Source organism: Aureobasidium namibiae (genome assembly GCF_000721765.1).
Source record: "Aureobasidium namibiae CBS 147.97 unplaced genomic scaffold scaffold_7, whole genome shotgun sequence".
Classification (NCBI taxonomy): domain Eukaryota; kingdom Fungi; phylum Ascomycota; class Dothideomycetes; order Dothideales; family Saccotheciaceae; genus Aureobasidium; species Aureobasidium namibiae.
Window position 1 is genome coordinate 290,077 of NW_013581202.1, and position 22,633 is coordinate 312,709.

The window sequence follows — 22,633 nt, forward strand, 5'->3', positions numbered from 1 at the left end:
AGCTAAAAAGACTATTATTAATAAGGTTCTTCTTTATATTCTTTTAGCTAATATAGTTAGCCTTAAGAAGGTAGTATTATATCTATATATACTATATTTTAGTACTCTTAAAGTTAAAAAAGGTCTTTACTTATACTAGTTCTTTAAGCTAATAGTAAATATATAGCTACTAGAGCGCTAAGAAGTTTATATACCTTATATTAATACTAAAGGCTATAGCTAAGAATTCCTTTTAAGTATAAGTTTAAATACTAGTATTAGTAGAGCGCTCTAGTAAGGCCTTTATTATTATAAGAGCTTTAATAGCCTTATTAAGCTTTTTTAAGAACTCTTTAATCTTGTTAATAGTAGTATTAAAAGCGCTTCTTAGTCTCTTTCTTACGCTTACCTTAGTTCTCTTATATTACTAGTAAGTGCCTTTATTTTCTTATAAAGAGTAAAGGGCTTTACTATTAGTACGTATTTCTTAAAGTACTAATTCTCTTACTTCTTACTAGTATAAGTACTAGTACTATTATTTTACTTCTTTCTTACTTAATTTATTATTAACTTTTATACTATTTATATAGCTAGTAAGGCCTTTTAATCTAAAGCTCTAGGTATTACTTAGTCTAATATTATTTATAGTATTAGTCTTATTAAGCACCTATAAAGGCTAATTCTTTTCCTTTTTATTTATATCCTAGTACCTTTAGTTTTCTAATTACTTATAGAGCGTAGTAGTAGTTACTATATACTTACTAGTTATTATATTATTACCTTAAAGCTTCTTATAGAGCTTTTTATAAGGTATACCTTACTAGAAAAGGTAGCGTAACTCCTTATATATAGTAATATACTTATTATTAGCCTTCTTACTAAGATTAAAAGTACTATTAGTAAGATAACTAATACTAGAGTACTTAAGTAAATTCTTATACTTCTTAAATAAGGCCTTAAGAATGCTTCTCTTTAAATAGTACTACTAGCTACTAAGCTTAATATTATACTCTATTCTTAGCCTCTTAGTAATAAGAGTCTATACTAGTATTTTATAGCTCTTACCCTAATAGTTAGTACTCTTATTACTATCTTTAAGAGTATAAAGTAAAGTCTCTTTTTAATTAAAGGTTTATATATATACTATAGTATAAGGAGGTATACTAAACTTTAAGGAATTAATCTATACCTTAAAGGCTATCTAGTACTTAAGATTTTAGTAAGAATGCTATATAAAAGAGAAGTAATTATATAATTAGATAATATTAAGCATATTTAGCAAATTTAGTGTATAAGGGTATATTTAGTAAGTATAACGCTAGTTAAATTTACAGTACTAGAAGTACGCTAACTTTAAAGTAAATAGGGCCTAAGAGACTGTTATACATCTATTATGCCCTATAGTAATAGCAGACATCGTGTTGTCTAAGAAACCATGTAGTTCCATGTTGATGGAGACACCCTGGCTCTCTTGATAATAAGGTCTCGTACTGACTGAATAACCCACACATAGCGTTTCCTGTTATTGTCTTTTCGATCGGCTTCTTCTCCTTGTTGTTCGTTGCAAGCAACAACCTTGTTTTGAATAAAAGTCACACGTAGCAGATCTCTAAGAGGTTGTGTATAGTTTTGCTGACTTCCAAAGCTTAATTCAAGTCTTTCTCCAACCACCATCATTCTGAATGTAGCACAAGACGTGTGCGAACCACATTGTATCCGGTCACATTGTTGAGCGATAACGACAGATATCCCGTGATCGAGTTGTCCTAACTACAGATTATGCATCAATCGTCTCAACCCGGATATTATCGCTTGAACACGTCACATGTATGCTCGTTCCTCACCATTGCGTTCATGTTCAAGTGCCGCATGCTCAGCAAAGCTCACACGGCCAAGCATTCAAGCCAGCACAAAATATGACGCTTTGTTCATGCAGACGCACCAGTTGAGATAGTCTTTGTCGTGGCCAGGTTCCTGGGTCTCCAAAATTCGCATTCGAAGCCTTGCTCCTTTCTCGAAACGGACGTCCAGAGCATTGCAAGAATTCGATCGGTCACCTTTCCTCTTTTTCAATTTAAGCGATACAGCCGCACGGCACACCCGCTGTTACGCAAGCCATCTTGCAGTGTCTTTGAGACTAGAGCGTGGAAGAAAGCAGTCTAATGCAGGTTGACAGGTGTATTCCGCCAGCCATGCGACCCCTGAGAAACGGCGGCGTGCGCAAATTCCTGGAGATTGGATCGGGTCAGGCTTCTTGCATGCAGAGAAGCTATGCACAGGTGCATGCAAACAATGATCCACGACAAGCAAAACAGCTGATACGAGTACACAGACTGAGATGGAAGATTGAAGGACTCTTACGAACAGAGGAAGATGTCAGAAAGATGGCTCCCGATGTCCCATCGAAGCTATCGCTCATTCTAGCTAAGGGATATTGGTACCAGCCAATCATGTCGATCGGTGGAGTTTTTGTTTGTGGGGTTGACAAGGGGTGGTTGGGTTTCTGACTTCGATCTTGTCTAGCATCTTCAGCCAAGGCATCCCGTCCTTCAACAATGGCGGCGCATGTACAGCATCTCAAATCAACCCGCCCTTGCTCGGGACTGCAGGCCGTTAGCCAGCACAACCGTCCGGGATGATTGCGGATACAGGAGGGTAAGGAAAGTAACGTCCTCAGTCTACCTTATGATCTCTGTTCGTCGCTCTCAGTGTGTTGACTCTTTCTCCCTACTTGCTTTGATCTTCGTTGCTTCACAGCCGACAGCCGTTTCGCTGTCTTCCACTCCTTACAGTGTCTATCTCTCTGGACAAAACAAATGACCAGTATGCCGTTCTTTAACAAGCTTCGCGTACTCGCCATGGCCTCTCTGCTATTGAGGGCTGTCTCCGCTCAGACTTGCTACTACCCGGATGGCTTGACTACTTCGGACGACATACCATGTAACAGCAACGCCGCAACATCATCATGCTGTCCTACCGGTTCTTTCTGCATGGATAATGGATTGTGTTTCGGAGGAGGTGTTGTTTCTCGGTCTTCCTGCACTGACCAAGCATGGGCATCCCCAGAGTGTGCCCAATATTGCACTGATGGTACGTTCAGATGATATTGCAACCATGAGATGTTTCTGACATTACTATGCAGTCAACGAATCGACTGCTATCGGCTTGACCGCCTGTGATGTAAACTCACGGACATTTGCTTGTGGTTTGAACGGTGGTCAGTGTCAGAACACGCACTCGACTTTCACTATGGTCAAGGGCGATGCTTTGGTGCTACGTCCGGCACAAATTCAAGTCCTCGTATCGAACTACTCGGCCCCGGCCAATCAGGGCAGTCACCAATACGGTGTAGGATCGATGATTGGAGTCGCTTTGGGCGTTGGCCTTCCCCTGGCCTTCTCTCTGCTCATGGCTCTCTTGGTTCTGAGAAAGGAAAGACAAAGATTTGCTCTTCAGAACATATTCGAACAGCGCCTGGAACCGATGGACGCTCACGGAAACTACCGCAGGCGTTCGTTTTCTACGCTTTCAAAGTCTGGAACGATGACAACTATTGCGTCGACTTCGACGTATGCGCCCAAACAACCCCAAGCATCTCTTCCGAAGTATGGCTTCCACAAGGGTTACTATTCCCACGGCAGCAACATCAGTGTACCGGTCTTCGAGCTACCCTCGAATCCTCCGGAGAGACACGAGAGGGTTGAAGCCCCATGATATCGTGTCGAAGCTATAATGTTTGGTGTTCTTGTTCTTTGTGTTTATTGGAGTTTGGGTCAATCTCGGGCAAGATCCTTGAGGAAATCGGAAGGCCGTCATGTTTGTTTATACCCACGCTTGCGTTTTACGAAGGTCTCCTTGTTCACTTTCTTATTATGTCGATTCGCTTCTAAATTATTTTGTCACATTCGTTTCCCTATGAAAGTGCCAACGATGCTTATTCTTTGGCAGAACGCACAGAGCGGGAACGAGCCGCTTCCTTCCGATCATGCTTTGAATTGTTTCGGGAAGAACTTGGAAGCCTTCGCATGCTAATGCTTTCTTTTTCCGCCATCGACGGTGGCAGCTGCCTTGATCTGATGACGAAGCCGCAACTGAACTTCGATTGCCTCTCGGATTAACGCATCGAAAGAGACTTCGCCGACACCACCTGCATCCAGATCAATTACGCATTACCTCTTACAGTGTATCTTCCAACAACATGAATTTGTTTCTTGCCTTCTTACTTTGCATCTTGCACGCAGCCGAATGTCTTCCGCTCAACTCTCCGTTGCTGGACTCGTACGACTACATTAGTGAGCCAACATTTACCTACTATGCTTGAACAACGGCGGCTGACACAGCTAGTCGTTGGAGGTGGTCCAAGTGGACTTACAGTCGCGAACCGCCTTTCCGAGAATCCTGCGACCAATGTTCTCCTGCTCGAAGCTGGCCCAGCCGACAGCAATGAGCCTTGGATCCAGATACCCTTCTTTGCAGGACAAGGTGTTGGTAGCTCTCTTGATTGGAATCTCCAGACGGTACCTCAGACATTTCTGGACGGCAGGACTCGTGCACTGCCCCAAGGCAGAGTTCTCGGTGGTGGTACCGTCCTCAACGCTATGCTGTAGAACAGAGGCGGCATTGGCGATTACGACGACTGGGTGGCTCTAGGCAATCCCGGATGGAGCTTCTGGGATCTGCTTCCGTATTTCGTCAAAGTAAATGTCTCCGTCCGAGTAATCTAGAACTTGAAGCTGACAAGGACCATCTCAGAGCGAGACCTTCACGCCTCATCCACAAAGCGACGCTGCCAACGCGGTCGGCATCAATCAGAATCCACTTGTCCATGGCCACAGTGGTCCCGTCAACGTCAGCTTCTCGAACCATATCTATAACGAGACGGTCAACTTCTTCTCGGCGCTGAACGAGCTGCAAATGCCAGTGTCCTACGATCCCAATGACGGCACAACCGCTGGGGCATCCTTTCTACCATTATCACTCAATCCAGCAAATCAAACCAGGTGCGATGCTCGCTCGGCGTATTTCGAGCCATACGCCACGAGGCCTAACCTCTGGATCTCTACAAACCAACACGTCACCCGCGTCTTGTTCGAAGGAGGATCCGGCAATCCCAATACGACGATACCTACTCCTGGCGATTCCAGCGTGGGCCAAGGCAACTCATACTCCAGACCTGATGGCTTGTTCTCCAACATCACTCAGAACGCTATCGTGTCAAAACGCCCAAGACCATGGCCCATCAACTTAGTCCTCAATGCGTTCACTTCCCGCTTCCGCAAGCAGAAGCGAGAGCCAACCAACACACCTATAACTTCTGGTCCAGGTCTTTTGAAAGCTAATGGTGTAGAGGTCAGTATACATGGCGATCCGAAGTTGCTACACAAAGTCCGGCCATAGCTGACTGTCTTTTAGTTTGCTTCCGCAGCCTCCGCCCCCAGAAAGAATATCACTGTTGTCAGAGAGGTCATCATAGCTGCGGGGGCAATACATACCCCCCAAATCCTCAAGCTATCAGGCATCGGCCCGTCAAGTGAACTGCAGCCACTCCAGATACCCGTTATGGTAGACCTTCCAGGTGTTGGTATGAATCTACAGGATCACGCTCTCGTTGGAGTCTTTTGTGAGCAAATTACTCCTCGTCTCAAAACACTCTAATAAAATAAACAGACCCCTACCAGAGACCTACGTCTTTGACAAGTGTGCAAATCGCAAGCAACTATACGCTCTTCAACCAATTTGGTGCCATCTACCAAGCGAACAGAACCGGACCTTGGACTGCTGGACCTCCTGACGGCAATGCATTTCCTGCCCTCTCGGTCTTGACCAACAGCTCGCTTTCAATCATTACCAAAGCTCAGACTCAGAAAGCAACGCATTGGCTGCCAACAGATATTCATCCGAACGTGCTCGCAGGCTTTGACGCTCAGCGTCAGCTCTTGACCAAAGCTTTACAAGATCCAAAGAGAGCGGTCTACGAGTTGCTAAACTTCAACTACGGCGCTTTCTCAAACGTGAACATGAGGCCCTTCTCTCGCGGTACTGTCAAGGTAAGCATTGTGACCTGATTGTGTCTGTTGGAAGCCGCTCACTGTTTGTGTAGTTGATCTCGTCGCGCCCGTTCGATCCTCCAATCATCGATCCTCGATACGGCTCGAACCCAGTTGACCTTGACATCTTATTAGCCTCGATTGTGTACAATCGCAAAGTGCTTGCAACAACACCAATGAAACTACTACAGCCTCTCCAACTCAATCCTAGCCCGAACGCTACAGACCAGGAGATCTTAGAGTTCATCAAGGCTAATCTACAAACAGAGTTCCACCCAAGTGGTACTTGCGCCATGTTGCCACTGGATCTGGGAGGAGTCGTGGATCCACAGCTACTCGTTTATGGCACTCAGAACTTGAGACTGGTGGACGCATCGATCATGCCAGTCATCCCCGCAAGTCATTTGCAAGCTGTCGTATATGGTGTAGCTGAGAAGGTCAGAACTGAACTGCGAGAGCCACTTTGACCCCACAACCATTGACAACTGAGTAGGCCGCAGACATGATCAAAAACGCAACTTCAGGAGCACCGTCCAGAGTGCAGCCGCCAGTACCACCGTCCGCACAGAGTGCAACGCAAACTACTGCCCCTGTACCTCCGTCGTTGTCTGTGTCTTCGCCAGCCTCTCCACCGTCATCGCTTGTGATATCTCCACCATCCCCCTCAACGTGCCCAGCATCAACTTCGATAAAGTCGACGTCAACCTCGTCACAGCTCTTGACAGTGACTCCTTCGCAACCATCGACACCGCCTCTAATTCGCTCGTCGCCACCTGGTGCAATTCCGTCACTTCCACTTGCAACGGTCGTCTCCTGCACACATGCATCAACATTCTCATGCACATGTGTATCGATATGCACATGTGGAGCAACCATTATGCCAGCATCATCCAAGACAATGACCATCACAGCATTCTCTGTGTCATCATCCATCTCGTCAACAAAATCGTCTTCTTCACAGAGCTTGAGTCCAGCAGTAGTGACTTCTCCGCATTCGTTGACGACAGTCTGTCCACCTACACCCGCACCGACGACGACGGCTTCGCCAGCCGTAGTGTTCACATACGCACCGATGCCTTCTCTGACATCAAGCACAATGCTGTCTTCCTCTTTGTCGACAATGTCCGTGTCTCGAACGTCGACAGTCTCTTCGGGATCACTGTCTGCACTGTCATCGCTATCATCGCTGTTATCTTCTGTACGCTCTAAGAGCTCATCTTCGAAGCGCTCTTCAAGCTCAAAGTCGTCCTCCAGGCGGTCCTCCAGGCGGTCCTCCAGCACCTCCTATGGGCGCTCATCAACGTCGAGTCAGACAATAACAGTAACACCGACATCGACATCCGCAAGTCAGTCGACGCGCTCATCGTACTTATCCTCCTCTTCTTTCGGGACTAGCTCTCATACATCAGCCAGCACATTGTGGGTAACAATGTAATTATCACGATCCTAGTCCCTGATGATTGGTATCAATACGCTGACACATTTTACAGATGCCGCACAGTGCCACTTTTCTGATCCAGAACTGTGTGATAAAGGCAACTTGCAGTTGAGGAAGGAGCTTGAGCATTCGGTTTGTAGACCACAGTTCGAGTAGGGTGTCCTTGCAGACATGATCAATGTGTGTGGATCTTGCGATTGGGCGGCCTCGACCGTCTCCTCTGTGAGCTGGATTCTTGTGTGAAAGACAATTGTTCAAATACATACATAGCAGCCGATATGATAGCACATTACCAGTGTTCGATGGGATCGAAGATGTGGTGGACATTGAGGAGGTTGGAGTGAGCACAGACCTGGGAGAGGCATCACCCGTCCACCGATCTTTTTTCTATACTCTTGTCATGCACTATTCATCTCCGAACATCTTATTGAATATATGTCCAAGGATCGATAGCCATCAACGCGGTGACATTCTTGACGTGCTTGTACGCCGGCATCGCTCAGGCGGCTCCGCATTTGTTATGGAATGCGCCTCTCTTTGTTAGCCCACCGGGATCCACGTTACTCTTATTTCTCTTTGTTGCGACATGAGTATTATTCTTTTTTCTTTACAAATTCTGGTAAGTCTATTCCGAATATGCGAGAAGCAGCACTGTCAGAGTATCATAGAAAGATATGCACTGTTCGCCTGAGAGTCAACTCTGCCTTCGCAGACAAAACCTCATTGCCTTCACTTCGTCAGTATCTGCATGTTATGGACATTGCCATGGGTTGACCAATTACTGAGATCTCAGGTCCTTTGTTGTCCGTTTATTGCAGTTGATGTCATCATCAATGACCATAATCTGTCGCCTTCTAGGGCGGTCCAAGTCATGAAAGGATTGATAGCTTGGCTGCAAGCCACCATCAACAATCAAAGGTCATTTCCTATGCCGGACATATGGTTTCGAGTCTCCGCACTTGCACAAAGTAGGTACTCGTTTTCGACTTCGGATTCGGACGCTGATGTTGTACAGCAGGGAAGCCTACGGTTGATCGCTGTTGAACGATATACCTTGACGGCCAGCAGCAGTCACGACGTATCTATTTCCTCTATTCCTGATACTCTCCAGCAGGGTTCACCGGTAGCCATCAATACTCACAGCGGCTGGTTAAGTTTTTTGGAATGGCATATCAAGGCTCATACTACATCCTCTGGACCCAGCAGACTCATCTCTTCAATGAGATTGCTCAGCTCAAGCATCACATATCAGACATAGAGAAACAACTGTCGCGAGCTCAGCAAACACTAGATCAATCAGACGTAAAACGGTACGACAGGAGGAAAGCAAAATGGGTAGCCAACTCGCAACGAAAGTACCTCAAGAACTTGAATCATACTCTGCATTCGCTCTTACTTTCCCTGTCGGCCTGTCAATCGCAGATCGCTCGCATACACATCGAGGCTTCTCAGCAAGCGATTCAGAATAGTAATGCTTGGACTGCATATCACGTTTCTCAAAACCAAGATACAACACCTACAGAAGAAACATATCAATACCAAGTCCGCTCTTCGAGTCCCGACTCTGGATTCTCAGAACCAGCTCTGTATGCCCAGCCTTTCGATCTCGATTTATCCCGAGATCAAGGCGATCATACCATTTCTCATGAACTTCGACATCCACTACCTCTACCTCTAATCATAAACACTCGGGTCGCAGAACAAAAGCCACCACCTGTACGCGTCACACCATTAAGCCCTTCCGCAGACAACTTCACCCCAACCCCAAAAACAACCTACGCAAAAGCCACAAGTCCACTAGCACCACCTTTCAGCCCTTTCGTGTTTGCAAAAGCCAACCCTCCCAGCCCAAGCAAACCTATAAATTCAAAGCCCTTATTCACACAACCGGTTTGGTCTTCTCCGAACGAGTGGAGTGAGCAGGTCGAGGAAGCAATGACGCCTGTATCGCCGACAGCTAGAGTAGAAGAGGGAAATCGAGAGTCTAGAAGAAGGTATTCTGTTGCCGCGGTTGAGTTGATTGAGAGTCGGTTAAGGCATAAGAAGCAGGTTAGTGATGTGGCCAGGGGCCTGAGGATGCAAGGTTGATGAAGCGGAGTGATGCTTTTCCTTCAAGCTATCGTATTTTTTTCCTTTGCCGGCATGTCTCTTTGTTTTTTTAGGATACTGTGTTTATTTGTTCTTTAGAAATATTTATCAACTTCCGGCTTCATTTCTTCCCCAGGTATAAAAGCGGCAATCGTGTCGCTGATGATCCGAGCGAACCATTGGTATTTAGTACACGGCATGTCACTGTTTTTCCGAAGGTATCCGACGAGTGGAAACGATACGCAAGTCATCATGATCGATTTCATAGTGTGGGATGCGACGGTTGCAGTCTCGCAGGATGCTTCCGCTTTGAGTAGAGTTAGCGACGCCAAGAGTTTCTGTATGATGATGTTACATATAAAGAGATGGATGGCATCATGGTATTACTCTAGCACTTCCCCTACAGCCTTTTTCCAAAGTTCCCCTGCTGTCCCAAATTCTGTTGGAACAAAATTTGTTTCGCCATTTGAAGAAGAAGGGTTCAACACGAGACAAAGAAAGGTAAAATATTGCTGGTCTAGGTCTTGATTCTGTCGTGGGTATATTGTTCTTATCTCTGGATGGCAGCCTGTTTGGCAGTGATCCAATCTTGATATTTCTCATCAGCGTGTCGCTTCGCGGTGATGAGCCAAAAGTGCAGCAAGATGGATCCGAGGACACGGCCTTGAGCAAAATGTACATATCGGCATAGCTGCTCCGCTTGCTCGCGACACTCCTGGATATATGCTTCTTTTCCTGGCAAGCCACACTGGATCAGGACCGAGTTCAACTGGATTATCGTCGAGCAGTGTTGCGACATGAAACCGTGTACAGCCAGATTGTTGAAATGGTACACCTTTGGGAAAAGCTCGTCCTCGCCTGGAATCTCGATCGGCATGTTGTTTGTCGCCTTTAGAGCTACTATCCACTGGTCGTAAAGACATTTGACAGCCGTCCGTAACTCCACGGTTTTCTTTATCAGCTCGAAAGCGTCGTACTGTCCGGCAGCGGTCATTTGAGCATTGCGAATCAAACCTGGAATCTGGACGTGTATCCGGAACATTGCTTCTCGGAAGTTTCCCTCAACAGAATCCGGATCGTAGGCCAACGTGTTCCATTCTGGATCATCAAGGAAACAGGCCTTGCGTTTGTAGAATGCTTCCATGACCTGATCCTCGGTCAGTATCCAGGTGCCTCTTCAGGCTTCAACACTTACGATGTAGTATCTGCACACAAGGTACATGGAATAATCGAAGCTCTTTCGATCTGCGTATGCTTTCGGGCCTCGTACTCGCATCATCTCGACCGACCCACCGGAGTGTCGCACCCACTCGTCTTCTTTCCGATTTGACATAAGCTGAGACGATGATCAGCTCACAGCAATTCTACTTCGCAAGGAAAACTCAATGATTACCTCGTAAAATGTGAGAAGCATCACTGTACTCTGCATCTCCGCTTGTCCTGTGGTAGGGGCTAGGAGGGCCTTTCGCAACGTCTGAAGCGCACCACCATAGTACGCGCGACTGACATTGATCAACCGCGTGTCTTTTTTCCGCAGCCCGAATTGCATGCAAGCAACTGATCGCATAGCCAGGTCTAGGGGTGTGAGTGCACCGATACGATAGTACACAAAGGAAAGCCATTCTCGTATCATGGAAGGGCCTTGTGTCGGTTCTTTTGAGGGCGGTGCAAACCCGTCTATCAACGCAGCCATGACTTGAAGCTGCTCCGTTCGAGGTAGGTGCAGCGATTTCACAGCTGGTTCCGGAGGAGTCGTCACGATTGGAGGAGTCACAACGACAGAATCTCTGCGTGAGTCGAGCGAAGCACCACCACTAGAACTCGACTCTGTCGGTGACGTGGTGGATACCGAGTTGATGATTATAGGTCGCTCACGTTTTGACACGACCGTCACCATCTTGTTTCTAAATTGCAGCTCGCGGGTATAGCCAGGACATTGGCGCCCGGCCTTTTCGCATTTTTGACATGTCGGCCGTCCTTCATCGCACTGTCATGTTCGAAAGCAGGGTCAGACGCGGAGGTCCCTGGTAGTTTTCCAATAGGGTGATGATGTACCTTGATGCGTCTTGACACACATGTCGCACATCCTGTACTCCTGGGCACGCCGACCATAGTCTAGACGGCAACGAGTTTGGCGACGTAGTTTGGACAAGCAAGAAGCATGTGTGATAGGATACAAAGAGAAGCAGGCACAAGTCGCCGAGTTATCTGACTGCTTCTCTCTATCGAATTTTGAGTTCAGCTGTTGCTCAGAGCCAAGGCGGGGTCGTAGGGACAGAGCCGGCGACGAGAACACCGGTGGAGAGGTTTTGCCCCCGAGTCACGACGGGGAAGGCGGCGTTCGTGCTCGAGCCACCGGCTCCGTTTCCGTGTCTTGGCCAGGGATACGATGCGAGCGTCGATGATCTTATCTGATCATGGACCTTGTGCGAGGTCTAGCTCTCGAAAGATCAAAGGCCAGCAGCATGAGAAACGTAGCCGAGTTGGACCCTGTCCAGAAGTGTGGTCGCAGAACGTTCTGCTGCAGTCAGGCGGCGTGGATGGAGTCCAGCTGTAGCCAAGCGGGCGTCACCATTATTGCCCTTAATCTTAGCACAGTCGATCTATTGGAAAGCAAACCTGGCCGTCATGCACAAAAGCAGGGAATCATGAACCCCCGATCGGACATCAGAGGCTTACACGATTCGAGATTGTTCCAACTATCACATGTGCATGAGTCGCAAGCCATCAACTCCCAAGCTATTCTGTAAGCCTCTACAGTGTCAGTTCGAACCCACTATCATGTATGCGATAGTACTAGCAAAAGATAAGGACAGGAAGATTTCCAAACCTCATAGCAGCATTGAGGCAGGTGGACCAGAAGAGCACTTGTTCAAGGACCACATCATGGTCAGGTTTGCAACAACTCTTCACGACCTTCCCATATGGCATGCACAACTACTCCGAAGGAGACGATGACTTCCATCGAGAAGAGTTATTCTCACGGCATTTTCTGGAATAGCAACATTGTCTGCAGAGGGTCAATCTGTCCATTCAGATGACAAACACATAAAGGACAGGAGCTCGCGGACACCGCAAAGTCCATGCCAAGATTTATCGGACATCCCAAAGTGGTAGGTGAATGCGACATTCGCTTCTGGTGAGAAAAAGAACATAACGGTCATCATATCAAGCCAGTCGGAACGCTCTTTCACATCAGCCCTGTATTCGGAGCGTCATAACGTGCCGGAACGACATTCTGCGTTGTCGTCTTTTACTTAACATCTCGCGAACACGAACGTCGAAGTATGAGTAACTTGCTCGGCATTTTTTAAGCATCCTACATATTGGTAAGCGTTGTTGAGGTATTCTGCATCTTTCATATGTGTCGGTCTTCCTCTCCTGTTGTCCTTGATAAGCCTCTTTGATATCTTCTATCGCAAACATCTTCACCTGGGCTCAACCACACAATCATCACCATGAAAGACGGATCGCCACTTGATGGGCAGATTCATCCTCCTACCCTCGACCTTGAGGAAGAATCAGAAGAAGCCCGATGGGAGAGAAAAGGACGAGAAAGGCCTGAGAAATTTCAGACAACAGCACAGGAAGTTGGATTTGTGTTCGCTGTGGTCATGGCACAACTAATGTCCGAGTTCTACGTCTCCGGCTTCATCGTTCTGATACCAACACTGGCCACTGAGCTCAATATACCGCCAGAATCGACAACCTGGCCAGCGGGAGCTTTTTCGCTGGTTGTATCGACGTTCCTACTTCCGCTTGGACGTATTGCCGACATGTATGGAGCATACCCTGTCTACGTTGGTGGAATCATCTGGACAGTCGTCTGGTCCATTATTGCAGGGTTCTCGACCAACGAAATTATGCTGGATGTTTGTCGTGCCTTCCAAGGATTTGGTCCAGCCGCATTCCTTCCGGCATCGATGGCTTTACTCGGCACGATATACAGACCAGGTCCAAGAAAGAACCTTGTCTTTTCCATCTACGGCGCTATGGCTCCTTTGGGTTTCTTTGCCGGCATTTTCTTCGCGGGTATCTCTGCTCAATTTGCTAACTGGAGATGGTACTTCTGGATTGGTGCTATCATCAGCGCATTCAGCGGTCTTGCTGGATTTTTGACCATTCCATCCGACACTGCTGAGAGACGGGCGATGAACGTCAAGATGGACTGGCTCGGCACTTTGACCATCTCTGTTGGCATTATTCTGGTTGTTTTCGCGCTGACGGGAAGCTCTGGCGCACCACATGAGTGGGGAACCAGCTACATCGTTGCGACCATGGTCATTGGTGTTGTGTTTCTAGGTCTCTCGGTTTACGTGGAGGGGTGGGTCGCCGAAGCACCTCTTCTGCCACCAGAGCTGTTCAAGATCAAGTACATGAAGCCTCTCGTCCTGGCTCTGCTGCTCACCTACGGCGGCTGTGGTATTTACCTGTTGTACGCAACAAACTACATGAGCGAGATCATGAATGGTTCTCCTATGCAGCTCGTCGCGTGGTGGAGTCCAGCCGCTATCGGAGGGTGCATCATTGCGACTGTTGGAGGATTCATACTCCACCTACTTCCTGGCACGATACTCATCGGGATCGCTTCCGTCGCGTGGATCATAGCACCGTTGCTCTTTGCTCTCGTCCCCGTGGGCGGGCAGAACTTCTGGCCATGGGTGTTCCCAGCCATGGTTTGCTGCACGATTGGCATTGATATTACGTTCAACGTCACAAATATCTTCATTACAACAAGTCTACCATCGCGCCAGCAGGGACTCGCGGGTGCGCTGATCAACGTGTTGTTGCAGCTCGGTATTGCAGTTGCTCTCGGCCTAGCAGATATAACTGTAGCCGAGACAGCAGACCAAGGAGTAGCGAAGAAATACAAGAACGCATTCTGGCTTGAGGTTGGATTGGCTGGTGCAGCACTGGTGGTCTTCCTTGGGTTCGTCAAGGTCGACAAGGCGAAGAGTCAAGCGACAGCGGACGAGAAGGTCCAAACATGATGAGCTCTAATGATTTCAGGATGATGACGGATTCGAATGTATATATATAATTTCGGTAGCCATGTCATGTCGAGATGATGTTTTGCATGTGACGACGCGATAAGCACAGATTGGCGTAATCTCATTCACAACCGTATTCGGAGTGACAAAGCGTTGGAGCCTGTCTATCCGAGTATCGTGGGAGGCGTAGATGGCAGTGCTGTGTGCTCAGCAAAAAGGTCGAGAAAAGGACACACGCGTTGCGAAGATGGAAATGTGGATCATAGAGTCGCAAGAATTGGTACGGGGCCACGAATCCAGTTTCTCATCGGACGGGAGTCGACTCCTCTGACAAGGGGGTCTGCTCGTCAGCGAAAACAGGGAGATGGAAGGAGCTTGGCGTTCCACGTGACGATCCCTCTCAACCGCAACTTCCAAAGCTGGAGATGGGGCTTCTTGTTATTGCCCCCTTCGACTGTCCATACAAAGACTCTGTGCTTCTATCTTCGACGGCCAGTGTCATATTTCCGTAAGTCGCTCCACGATCAATCCCAGAACGAGCGCGAACTGCCTTGCCAGCGAGCACCGGCTCGGTCGGTTGAGTGCGCATCATTAGGGGTGACTTGTCTTTTGGACAAGTTGCGCTTCGTCCAATGCGAAGTTGCTGCCTGTTTGCCATTCACTCTCACCTGCCAGCTGGACCAAAAGCTATCGCGCTCAATTCTTGACTTGTTTCAAGATCGCCCGCTGACCGTCGCTTGTTCGTTGACAGACTGCTCCGCCATCCTCAAATAACCACCACCCACACGACACTTTTATCAACAACACCGCCAACATGGGTCTCACATTCTCGCGTCTGTTCGACCGTCTCTGGGGAAAGAAGGAGATGAGAATTCTCATGGTCGGTCTCGATGCCGCCGGAAAGACCACCATCCTCTACAAGCTGAAGCTCGGTGAAATCGTCACCACCATCCCCACAATCGGTCCGTGTCGTCCATCATCGCTCTCCGTCGAACTCGACAAACTGACTTGAGCGCCCGCCTGCAGGTTTCAACGTCGAGACTGTCGAGTACAAGAACATTCAGTTCACCGTCTGGGATGTCGGCGGTCAAGACAAGATCCGCCCTCTCTGGAGACATTACTTCCAGAACACCCAGGGTATCATCTTCGTCGTCGACAGCAACGATCGTGACCGTGTCGTCGAGGCTCGCGAGGAGCTGCAGCGCATGCTCAACGAGGACGAGCTGAGAGATGCTCTCCTCCTGGTCTTTGCCAACAAGCAGGATCTTCCCGTAAGTTCTAAGCGTTTTGAATATCACAGAATTGGCGCTGACTTTACTTTACCAGAACGCCATGAACGCCGCCGAGATCACCGACAAGCTCGGTCTGCACAGCTTGAGACAGCGCGCCTGGGTAAGTCTATCTGCCTGTCTGTTCGACGCTCTCTCCTCTGACATATGTTTACAGTACATCCAATCCACCTGCGCCACTTCCGGTGACGGTCTTTACGAGGGTCTGGAATGGTTGAGCAACTCGCTCCGCAAGGCTGGTCACCAGTAGACAATATCCCCAGCTTGAACCCTGTGTCCGTTTTTTCTGCCGCGCCTCAATTGATGTCTCTCAACCTTTTACTCTCCGTCTTTAACGATCGTGGAACCTCCTACACTCGGACGTTTTCCCTCCCCACGTGCGACCAACCAATTCGATACCACCAAATACCAACAGAAAAGCGATTCAAAGAATGGGGGATGACGAGAAATAGAAAGAAGAGTACCATGACCTCGAACACCGGCTCTCTTCTGGTTCCTGCTTTTGCCTTTTCGACGAGGTAAAGGGGAGGAGCAAGGACGGGAGCAGGTCGCAGCCAAACCCAGAAGTTTGAATGGTGACATTTTGGCGGAAGGGCGGGGGCGTTTATGTTGTGTTTCTCTTTCTTTCTGCTTCCGTTGCCGCTGAATATGCATAACTTTCCTTCTTTGGTCAGAACTCGAATGTTTTACGGCTCTTCATCCTTTCTTCTTTCTCCCTTTCCATTTGACTTTGTGAAATCGTTGACATTTGTGGCACTGGGAGAGGGACAGATTGAATGTTTTTATAAACAAGACATAAGGCTTCCTGAGCAAAGTGTCTTGACCTTGGTCTTCCACATGCTATCCGAAGTACGTATTCTTTTGCGTCTCCCCAACATGGACAGGCCGTGGGTCTCTCTGACCGAAACTCCTCGAATATGGCTGCTGGTAAAACGAATCCCTGGTTCGCCAAAAACTCCATCCCCCAGCGAAAAAAAAAGACATGAATATTGTGCAATGAGGTGGTCTTTTCAGAATGCGTGCTGTTACAAGAGGTACTTCAGATTTTGTGTCTCAAATGTTTGGATGTGCAGAGGCGAGGTGGCAGGCTTTGCTTCCATTGGTACCCTTCTAGTTGGCCATGGACTGCTGCTGCTGCTGCTGCTGCTGCTGAGACGGGTTGGCAGACTTTGTGCTCATGCCGCCTGAGCTGGTGGGGCGAGGAGCCATCCAGCCCTTCTCGAGCCAGATGTCGAGAAGAGGAGCCATTGGTTCCAACTCCTTGTCACCCAGCAAACCAAACAGTCTTCCCACGTTTACGAAATGGATGAAGCAGGTGTTGAGCTCCTTGTAGGCACCCAGGTGCCAGAACTCGAGCCAGTGGGCGTGGTAGATGTGAGCGTAACAACGAAGCATCTGACGGTAGATGTTGCGGATGTCGTTGGCGAATTGGGGAGGGAAGCCTGAGGCCTTGCCCAGCCAGTTGTTGGGATCTGAGGCGGACAGTGCTGGCGGGGCGCTGATGAAGGTATCTGTGGGGAAGATGCTGGGATCTGTAATCTTGCCGGCGATCCACTTCTGGACGTAGGAGATGTATTGGGGGGCGGGGACGCGGACGCTCTCGCGTTTGGCGTCGAGCCAGGTGTAGGTCATGGCGCCTGCGCTCATGGCCGGGCAGGTCTGCTGGTTGCAGATGGGTACACCGGTGTTACGATCGGCTTCTTGGATGATCTTGAGCATGCCATCTAGCAGGCGGTTCTGCTCGACAACTGTCGCAAGGAGACATTAGTATAGAGATGGTTGGATGTGGGGTATGCCGGTGGTACCTTGATGTGACAACCATTCACCCTCTTCTACGAGGACGGGTTTGGCAGCAAGGGTCATGAAGTTGCCCTTGACGATCAGGTTGGCGTATTGCTCGCGGAAGAAGAAGGGTGGTCTCTGGTTGGAGAGGGGCTCGGCGCTGGGCTCTCTTGATTCGAAGGACATGGCTGTAGCGGAGAGGCCTGGCGATAGGGGCATTTGTTGTGCAGAAGAAGGAGCCAGGCTTGCTGGACTCTGCATGGTGGGCGAGGGAGTGGTGGGTTTGTTTGGATTTGTCTTGTTGTTTTGACGACCGAAGCCACGCCTGTGGATGTGGTGTCAGGATTGTTTGCAGCTGGCGGGCCATGCAAGGACAGCGGTGAACGGATGCACGTGTTGGCATGGCTGCGGCAGCGACACTCACATGTTTGAGATCCAGGAAGCCATGATTACGGTGAAGCCCTGTCAAAGGGTCGGTTCACTCTTGTGGACGGCGTCAGAAGGCAGAAAGTGAGGCCGAAGGTGTTGCAGGAGCTATCGCAGACGGCCAGGAGTGACGTGGACGAGGAGCGGGTGGACGAGAGAGAACAGCGAGCAGGAGCAAGGCCGAGGATGCAGAGCGTGGTCGAGAGAAGGAAGACGTCTGGTCGTGTCAGCTTGTGCTCGCCGTCTCGACCGTCCCCCTGCTGCCGCCGCTGCCCCTTCTTGTTTCACATGCGAGACCCGCCGCGTTTGCACGCTTGTCAAACACATTTCATCTGTCCTCCGAAGCCATCCAAGCCCATTCACCCCATCACTTGCACGCGTCGCAAGACCTGTGCAACCACTCCATTACTCGCCAATTCTATCTGCTCCCGTGCATCAGTCTTGTCGCTTTGGCTCCAGCTCGTCAACACGACCGCGCCGCCCTAGCACACCAAAATGTCGGATCAAGTCCCCATCGACCCTAGCGATCAAGCACCTCCGGACCTTCCTGGTGCTGTCACCAGCGCTATCCTGCCAGTCGATGAGCCCGTTCCAGACGACTTGAGCGAAGATGAGGACGATATTATTCCTAGGAAGAGACCGCTCGGCGACCTGGTCAACACAAAGATCGACCAAGATGAAGCTTCCGACCTAGGAGACGACAATGACCTGTTCGGAGACGACCCAGATGAAGATCAAGAGGAAACCGCGCCGTATGCTCAGCCCCAATGCGCGACCACACGACTCTCAACTAACAACCTACAGTGAACCTTTGCGCACTCTCGAGGATGACGAACTGGACTCTGGCGACGATGAGGGTCGCCGTGATCGCATGCCATCGGAGCAATACGACCACGAGACACAGAATGTCGTTATCCAAGAGTCGAGCATGAGCAGACAGCCGCTTCCCGAGCCCACCGACGGCGAGGTATGGCAAGCAATGCCTCCACCTGCATCTCCTACTGACACAGCTAGATGTACCTGACTAAGATTCCCAAATTCTTGTCCGTCGATCCTCGAAGATGGCACCACACCACCTACCAACCGCCCACCACCGACCATCACTCGCACGAGGCTGCCCCTGGCTTCTCCGCCTACAGCACCGCTACCAGCACAGTCCACTGGAGACGCTCACCGTCGAATCCCAAGAACATCCAATCCAATGCACGTATTCTCCGCTGGTCCGATGGCAGCTTGACCCTACAACTCGCTTCGAACCCTACACAGCAGTACGAGATTGAGGGCAACCCTCTGGCTCCTCGCCAGCGCAACCCTTCCAAGCCTACCCCTACGAGTCAGAAGCCTGGCAGAAAGGATCACGGCAACGACTCATACACCTACCTGACTGTCCCAGATCCTTCTAACGGTCTTCTTCGTGTTACTCACAAAATTACCGCTGGCTTATCAATCCTACCCTCGGCTGCTACCACCGACGACGCACTCGAGAAACTACAAAACTCGCTCGCCGCTATTTCTCAAGGCAAGAACAAGAGCCAGGCAGGCGGTATCGAGTTTGTTAAGATCGACGAGGATCCTGAATTGGCCAAGAAGAAGGCAGAGGTTGCGGAAAGAGAGAAGGATCGTGCACGAAAGCGAAGAGAGGCTGCCGAAACTCGCGAGCGTGAGAGAAATGGTCGTGCAATGGGCCGTGCCGGTCTTGGCTCAAGAGGCTACGGAGGTGGTCTCACCGCTGGCATGCTCGAGGATGACGAGCTTGGTGGTGGTGGTCGTCAAAGAGCCAGAGCAAAGCCCAAGAGACGCCAACGCCGCAACAGCGAGTACAGCGAAGACGAAGACTTTGGTCGCAAAAAGAGCAACTTCGGCAACGACGAGTACGACGAAGAGGACGATTTCATTGCTGGTAGTGATGAAGAGGAAGCCGTTGATGACGACGAAGACGAAGATGACGGCATCGTTGAGGAGAGGCGGCCCAAAGAACGTGCATCCAAGCGTGCGAGCCCTGATGAGGACGACGAGGACGCAGAAGGCGAAGACGATGACATCCCTCAGGCTTCCAGAACAAAGAGAAGGAGGGTCATCGACGAGGACGACGATGACGAGTAATCTTGACTACAAAAGTATACACCATCTATCTTCTCCGCTTGGAACATAGGCGATACTCAGTCCACCTCCTCAAGAGCTTCCACTGTTCCCTCTGTATATTTCCCATCAATTTACTAACGGCTCACCTTGCCGCGAGGTAACTTGGGATAGGTCGTCTTCAATTTCAAGGATTGAGTTCAGATCCCCACACTAGTGATCGGCAGAGCCGGCAGCGGGAAGTAAAGCTCTGACCTCGAATGACGTTTACAAAGATAAAGATCAAGCATTCAGCCGTTCACGTCGACCCTCTCGGTGTTGGCTTTCTTGTTGGTCTTCACAGAACACACACACTATCATACCACTATACCAACTCTCTGAAGCCTTGAATTCGACCTATCTCTTTCCACAATGTCGGCCCAAGCACAAGGATTCTATACCGCACCATCAGACAAAGACACACCACAGCAAGACCGCGGTCTGTTCAACCACGAAAGTCAGAAGCATCAATGCCACCACTATGCTCGCATGTACGGCGGCCAGGCTGTGAACGCAATGATGTGGGGATTCGGCGCAACATTGGGTGCTGACGCTGCAAATGCTGCGGTGGGAGAGATGAGAGTATGTCCAATGTGAGATTTCGGATAGTCGTGCAATGCTGACTGTATAACCAGCAATGGTGGAGACATTGAGCAACGAGTTTTACACCTGCTCTGTAATGAAATAATCTCACGAAAGACATCACTCCAGGCTTGCAGACAAATGGAGATGATCGAATGGACTATGTCTAGATTTGCTGTAGACTTCAACTACCTAATCAACACATCTGTTACGGTATCAAACAAGCTTCACACCTTCGATGGTTTGTGATTTTGAACTACTTTGGTCGCGGCATGACGCGACACTGACTAGTATCTAACATCCGTTGAGCTGATGGTCAGTGGCTTTCACGTGCGCGAAATGAGAAGTGGTAGGCACGCGATATGACACGGTAGCCTGAGGCCGAATGCTCTTTCCCAATACAGCAACGCAAGATTCGGCTGCCTGGCTGCCTGCCAGGCTTCCAGCTCGCATTTTGGGAACCTGATTGCCTCCTCGTCCAATACGCATCCTCTACAGCAAATACTCCTTTTGTAATATCGTCCACCGTCTCCTGTCCGAATAATTGCCCGGCTGAAGCCTCACTACATCACGATGCCTCCAAAACGTACCAAGAAAGCCCCAGCAGTCCCAAAGACACAAGGCAAACTCAGCTTCCAGCGCATTCAGAAGCCTCAGACCACCGTCTCGCCTCTCGTTCAGATCCTTTCTCAGTACGAACTCATGCTCATGGTTACCGATCAACTTTCTTCAGCCGACATCATCCACCTCACCGCTACATGCAAGGAGATCAAAATGTACCTCACCGACGACAAGACCATCTACAACAGTATCGTAGAAAATGCCAATTGCGATGGCAAGGGCATCGAGGCCAGAGCAAAGTGCTTCGGACACTGGAAGGGCGATGTCACAAAGGCTACGGCTCAGTGTGGAGGCTCGGACTGTAAGCCATATGATGGCTGCGCCGCCATGGTCTGCAATGTGAGTGCCTCTGGTCCTTCTCAACATCTTCATTGCTCATACTCAGCAGGAGTGTCGCTTCCACATCGCGTACATGAACAATTTGGCTTGCTGCCGAAACGATCCCGCTCATTGGCAAAGTCACGAGGTCGACTTTGCAGAAGACATCGACAGTATGCGTCGTTGTACCTGCTGTGATTGTACGTGTGATCGTACGCATGAACCCGCTTGCAAACAGATGAGCTTGTACTGACTTTACCTCCGACCCAGGTCCAGAATTTCACTCTGGCAACTTTCCCCTCGAAACCATTCGAGCTGCTCATTTGGCTGGTGAGACTCGTGAGCGCCGCTTCTGTTCCGAATGCAAGCCACACCTGTGTGAAGAGGAGGGTCCAGTTCTAGAATACATCTTCGACATTATCTTCGATCGTGACGACGAAGATTGGTGCTCCTGTACCTTCGGCGAAAGGTTCCTCGATGACAGCTGGCTCTGCATTCCATGCTTCATCAAGGAAGAGGCTGAAGCTTACAGGCGTCCTTTGAAGAAAAAGATCTTCAAGTGGGAGACAAATGCAGATGGATCGCGCAAGTTCGTTGGAACCGAGGTTTGTCTCTTGTGGCCATCGCTCATAACAGTGCTGACTATCATCACTAGAAGCATCTTTGCGATTGCGGCCGTGTCGCTGACATCGAATACCTGGTCGAATGCAGATGGTGTGACGAGTACATGCTCACTCCCAAGGTCCATAACACGCTACTCGACTTCTGAGCTCAAGCTTTGCTACACGAGCATGATGTGTGAGGATCACAGAATAGAATTCAATCGTGGAGATGACACACGAGTATAGATTACATTGTCTAGAAGATCGGGTGAATTGCTCAAGCATGGCTTACGTTGCCTGAGGGAGCAGGAAGATCGCTCAAGAGCATAACTTATAGCTTGGCATAGATTCA

At 49.3% G+C, this 22,633-nt stretch overlaps 11 protein-coding genes across 11 annotated transcripts; 8 read left to right on the forward strand and 3 right to left on the reverse strand.

Annotated features, from left to right (window-relative positions):
• Window positions 1-321: 321 nt before the first annotated feature.
• Window positions 322-1,656, reverse strand: M436DRAFT_63118 (uncharacterized protein; the record flags this gene model as incomplete). Its single annotated transcript, XM_013572651.1, has 12 exons — window positions 322-337; window positions 389-395; window positions 488-493; window positions 535-557; window positions 607-611; window positions 690-699; window positions 796-799; window positions 859-872; window positions 990-1,018; window positions 1,169-1,180; window positions 1,332-1,367; window positions 1,471-1,656. The coding sequence occupies 12 exons, from the start codon at window positions 1,654-1,656 to the stop codon at window positions 322-324; spliced, it is 348 nt and encodes a 115-aa protein (XP_013428105.1).
• A 1,181-nt stretch (window positions 1,657-2,837) lies between these two features.
• Window positions 2,838-3,693, forward strand: M436DRAFT_63119 (uncharacterized protein; the record flags this gene model as incomplete). Its single annotated transcript, XM_013572652.1, has 2 exons — window positions 2,838-3,069; window positions 3,122-3,693. The coding sequence occupies 2 exons, from the start codon at window positions 2,838-2,840 to the stop codon at window positions 3,691-3,693; spliced, it is 804 nt and encodes a 267-aa protein (XP_013428106.1).
• Window positions 3,694-4,177: 484 nt separating this feature from the next.
• M436DRAFT_45521 (choline dehydrogenase) lies at window positions 4,178-6,493 on the forward strand (the record flags this gene model as incomplete). The annotated part of the gene is made up of 7 exons (XM_013572595.1): window positions 4,178-4,271; window positions 4,324-4,547; window positions 4,587-4,676; window positions 4,732-5,328; window positions 5,392-5,599; window positions 5,647-6,026; window positions 6,080-6,493. 7 exons carry the CDS (start codon window positions 4,178-4,180, stop codon window positions 6,491-6,493), a joined length of 2,007 nt encoding a protein of 668 aa, XP_013428049.1.
• Window positions 6,494-8,628: 2,135 nt separating this feature from the next.
• M436DRAFT_44576 (uncharacterized protein) lies at window positions 8,629-9,552 on the forward strand (the record flags this gene model as incomplete). The annotated part of the gene is made up of 1 exon (XM_013572417.1): window positions 8,629-9,552. One exon carries the CDS (start codon window positions 8,629-8,631, stop codon window positions 9,550-9,552), a length of 924 nt encoding a protein of 307 aa, XP_013427871.1.
• Window positions 9,553-10,102: 550 nt separating this feature from the next.
• On the reverse strand, window positions 10,103-11,664 carry M436DRAFT_44705 (uncharacterized protein; the record flags this gene model as incomplete). The annotated part of the gene is made up of 4 exons (XM_013572450.1): window positions 10,103-10,699; window positions 10,748-10,888; window positions 10,946-11,539; window positions 11,608-11,664. The coding sequence occupies 4 exons, from the start codon at window positions 11,662-11,664 to the stop codon at window positions 10,103-10,105; spliced, it is 1,389 nt and encodes a 462-aa protein (XP_013427904.1).
• A 1,346-nt stretch (window positions 11,665-13,010) lies between these two features.
• Window positions 13,011-14,543, forward strand: M436DRAFT_45005 (MFS general substrate transporter; the record flags this gene model as incomplete). Its single annotated transcript, XM_013572504.1, has 1 exon — window positions 13,011-14,543. The coding sequence occupies one exon, from the start codon at window positions 13,011-13,013 to the stop codon at window positions 14,541-14,543; it is 1,533 nt and encodes a 510-aa protein (XP_013427958.1).
• Window positions 14,544-15,357: 814 nt separating this feature from the next.
• Window positions 15,358-16,082, forward strand: M436DRAFT_45664 (ARF/SAR superfamily; the record flags this gene model as incomplete). The annotated part of the gene is made up of 4 exons (XM_013572622.1): window positions 15,358-15,505; window positions 15,570-15,814; window positions 15,870-15,935; window positions 15,990-16,082. The coding sequence occupies 4 exons, from the start codon at window positions 15,358-15,360 to the stop codon at window positions 16,080-16,082; spliced, it is 552 nt and encodes a 183-aa protein (XP_013428076.1).
• Window positions 16,083-16,942: 860 nt separating this feature from the next.
• Window positions 16,943-18,061, reverse strand: M436DRAFT_72167 (Mob1/phocein; the record flags this gene model as incomplete). The annotated part of the gene is made up of 3 exons (XM_013572732.1): window positions 16,943-17,580; window positions 17,638-17,939; window positions 18,039-18,061. 3 exons carry the CDS (start codon window positions 18,059-18,061, stop codon window positions 16,943-16,945), a joined length of 963 nt encoding a protein of 320 aa, XP_013428186.1.
• A 907-nt stretch (window positions 18,062-18,968) lies between these two features.
• On the forward strand, window positions 18,969-20,143 carry M436DRAFT_45185 (uncharacterized protein; the record flags this gene model as incomplete). The annotated part of the gene is made up of 2 exons (XM_013572526.1): window positions 18,969-19,007; window positions 19,055-20,143. 2 exons carry the CDS (start codon window positions 18,969-18,971, stop codon window positions 20,141-20,143), a joined length of 1,128 nt encoding a protein of 375 aa, XP_013427980.1.
• Window positions 20,144-20,530: 387 nt separating this feature from the next.
• M436DRAFT_63126 (uncharacterized protein) lies at window positions 20,531-20,989 on the forward strand (the record flags this gene model as incomplete). Its single annotated transcript, XM_013572653.1, has 2 exons — window positions 20,531-20,740; window positions 20,870-20,989. 2 exons carry the CDS (start codon window positions 20,531-20,533, stop codon window positions 20,987-20,989), a joined length of 330 nt encoding a protein of 109 aa, XP_013428107.1.
• A 324-nt stretch (window positions 20,990-21,313) lies between these two features.
• M436DRAFT_81192 (uncharacterized protein) lies at window positions 21,314-22,448 on the forward strand (the record flags this gene model as incomplete). The annotated part of the gene is made up of 4 exons (XM_013572815.1): window positions 21,314-21,700; window positions 21,750-21,852; window positions 21,950-22,284; window positions 22,335-22,448. 4 exons carry the CDS (start codon window positions 21,314-21,316, stop codon window positions 22,446-22,448), a joined length of 939 nt encoding a protein of 312 aa, XP_013428269.1.
• Between the last annotated feature and the right edge of the window lie 185 nt (window positions 22,449-22,633).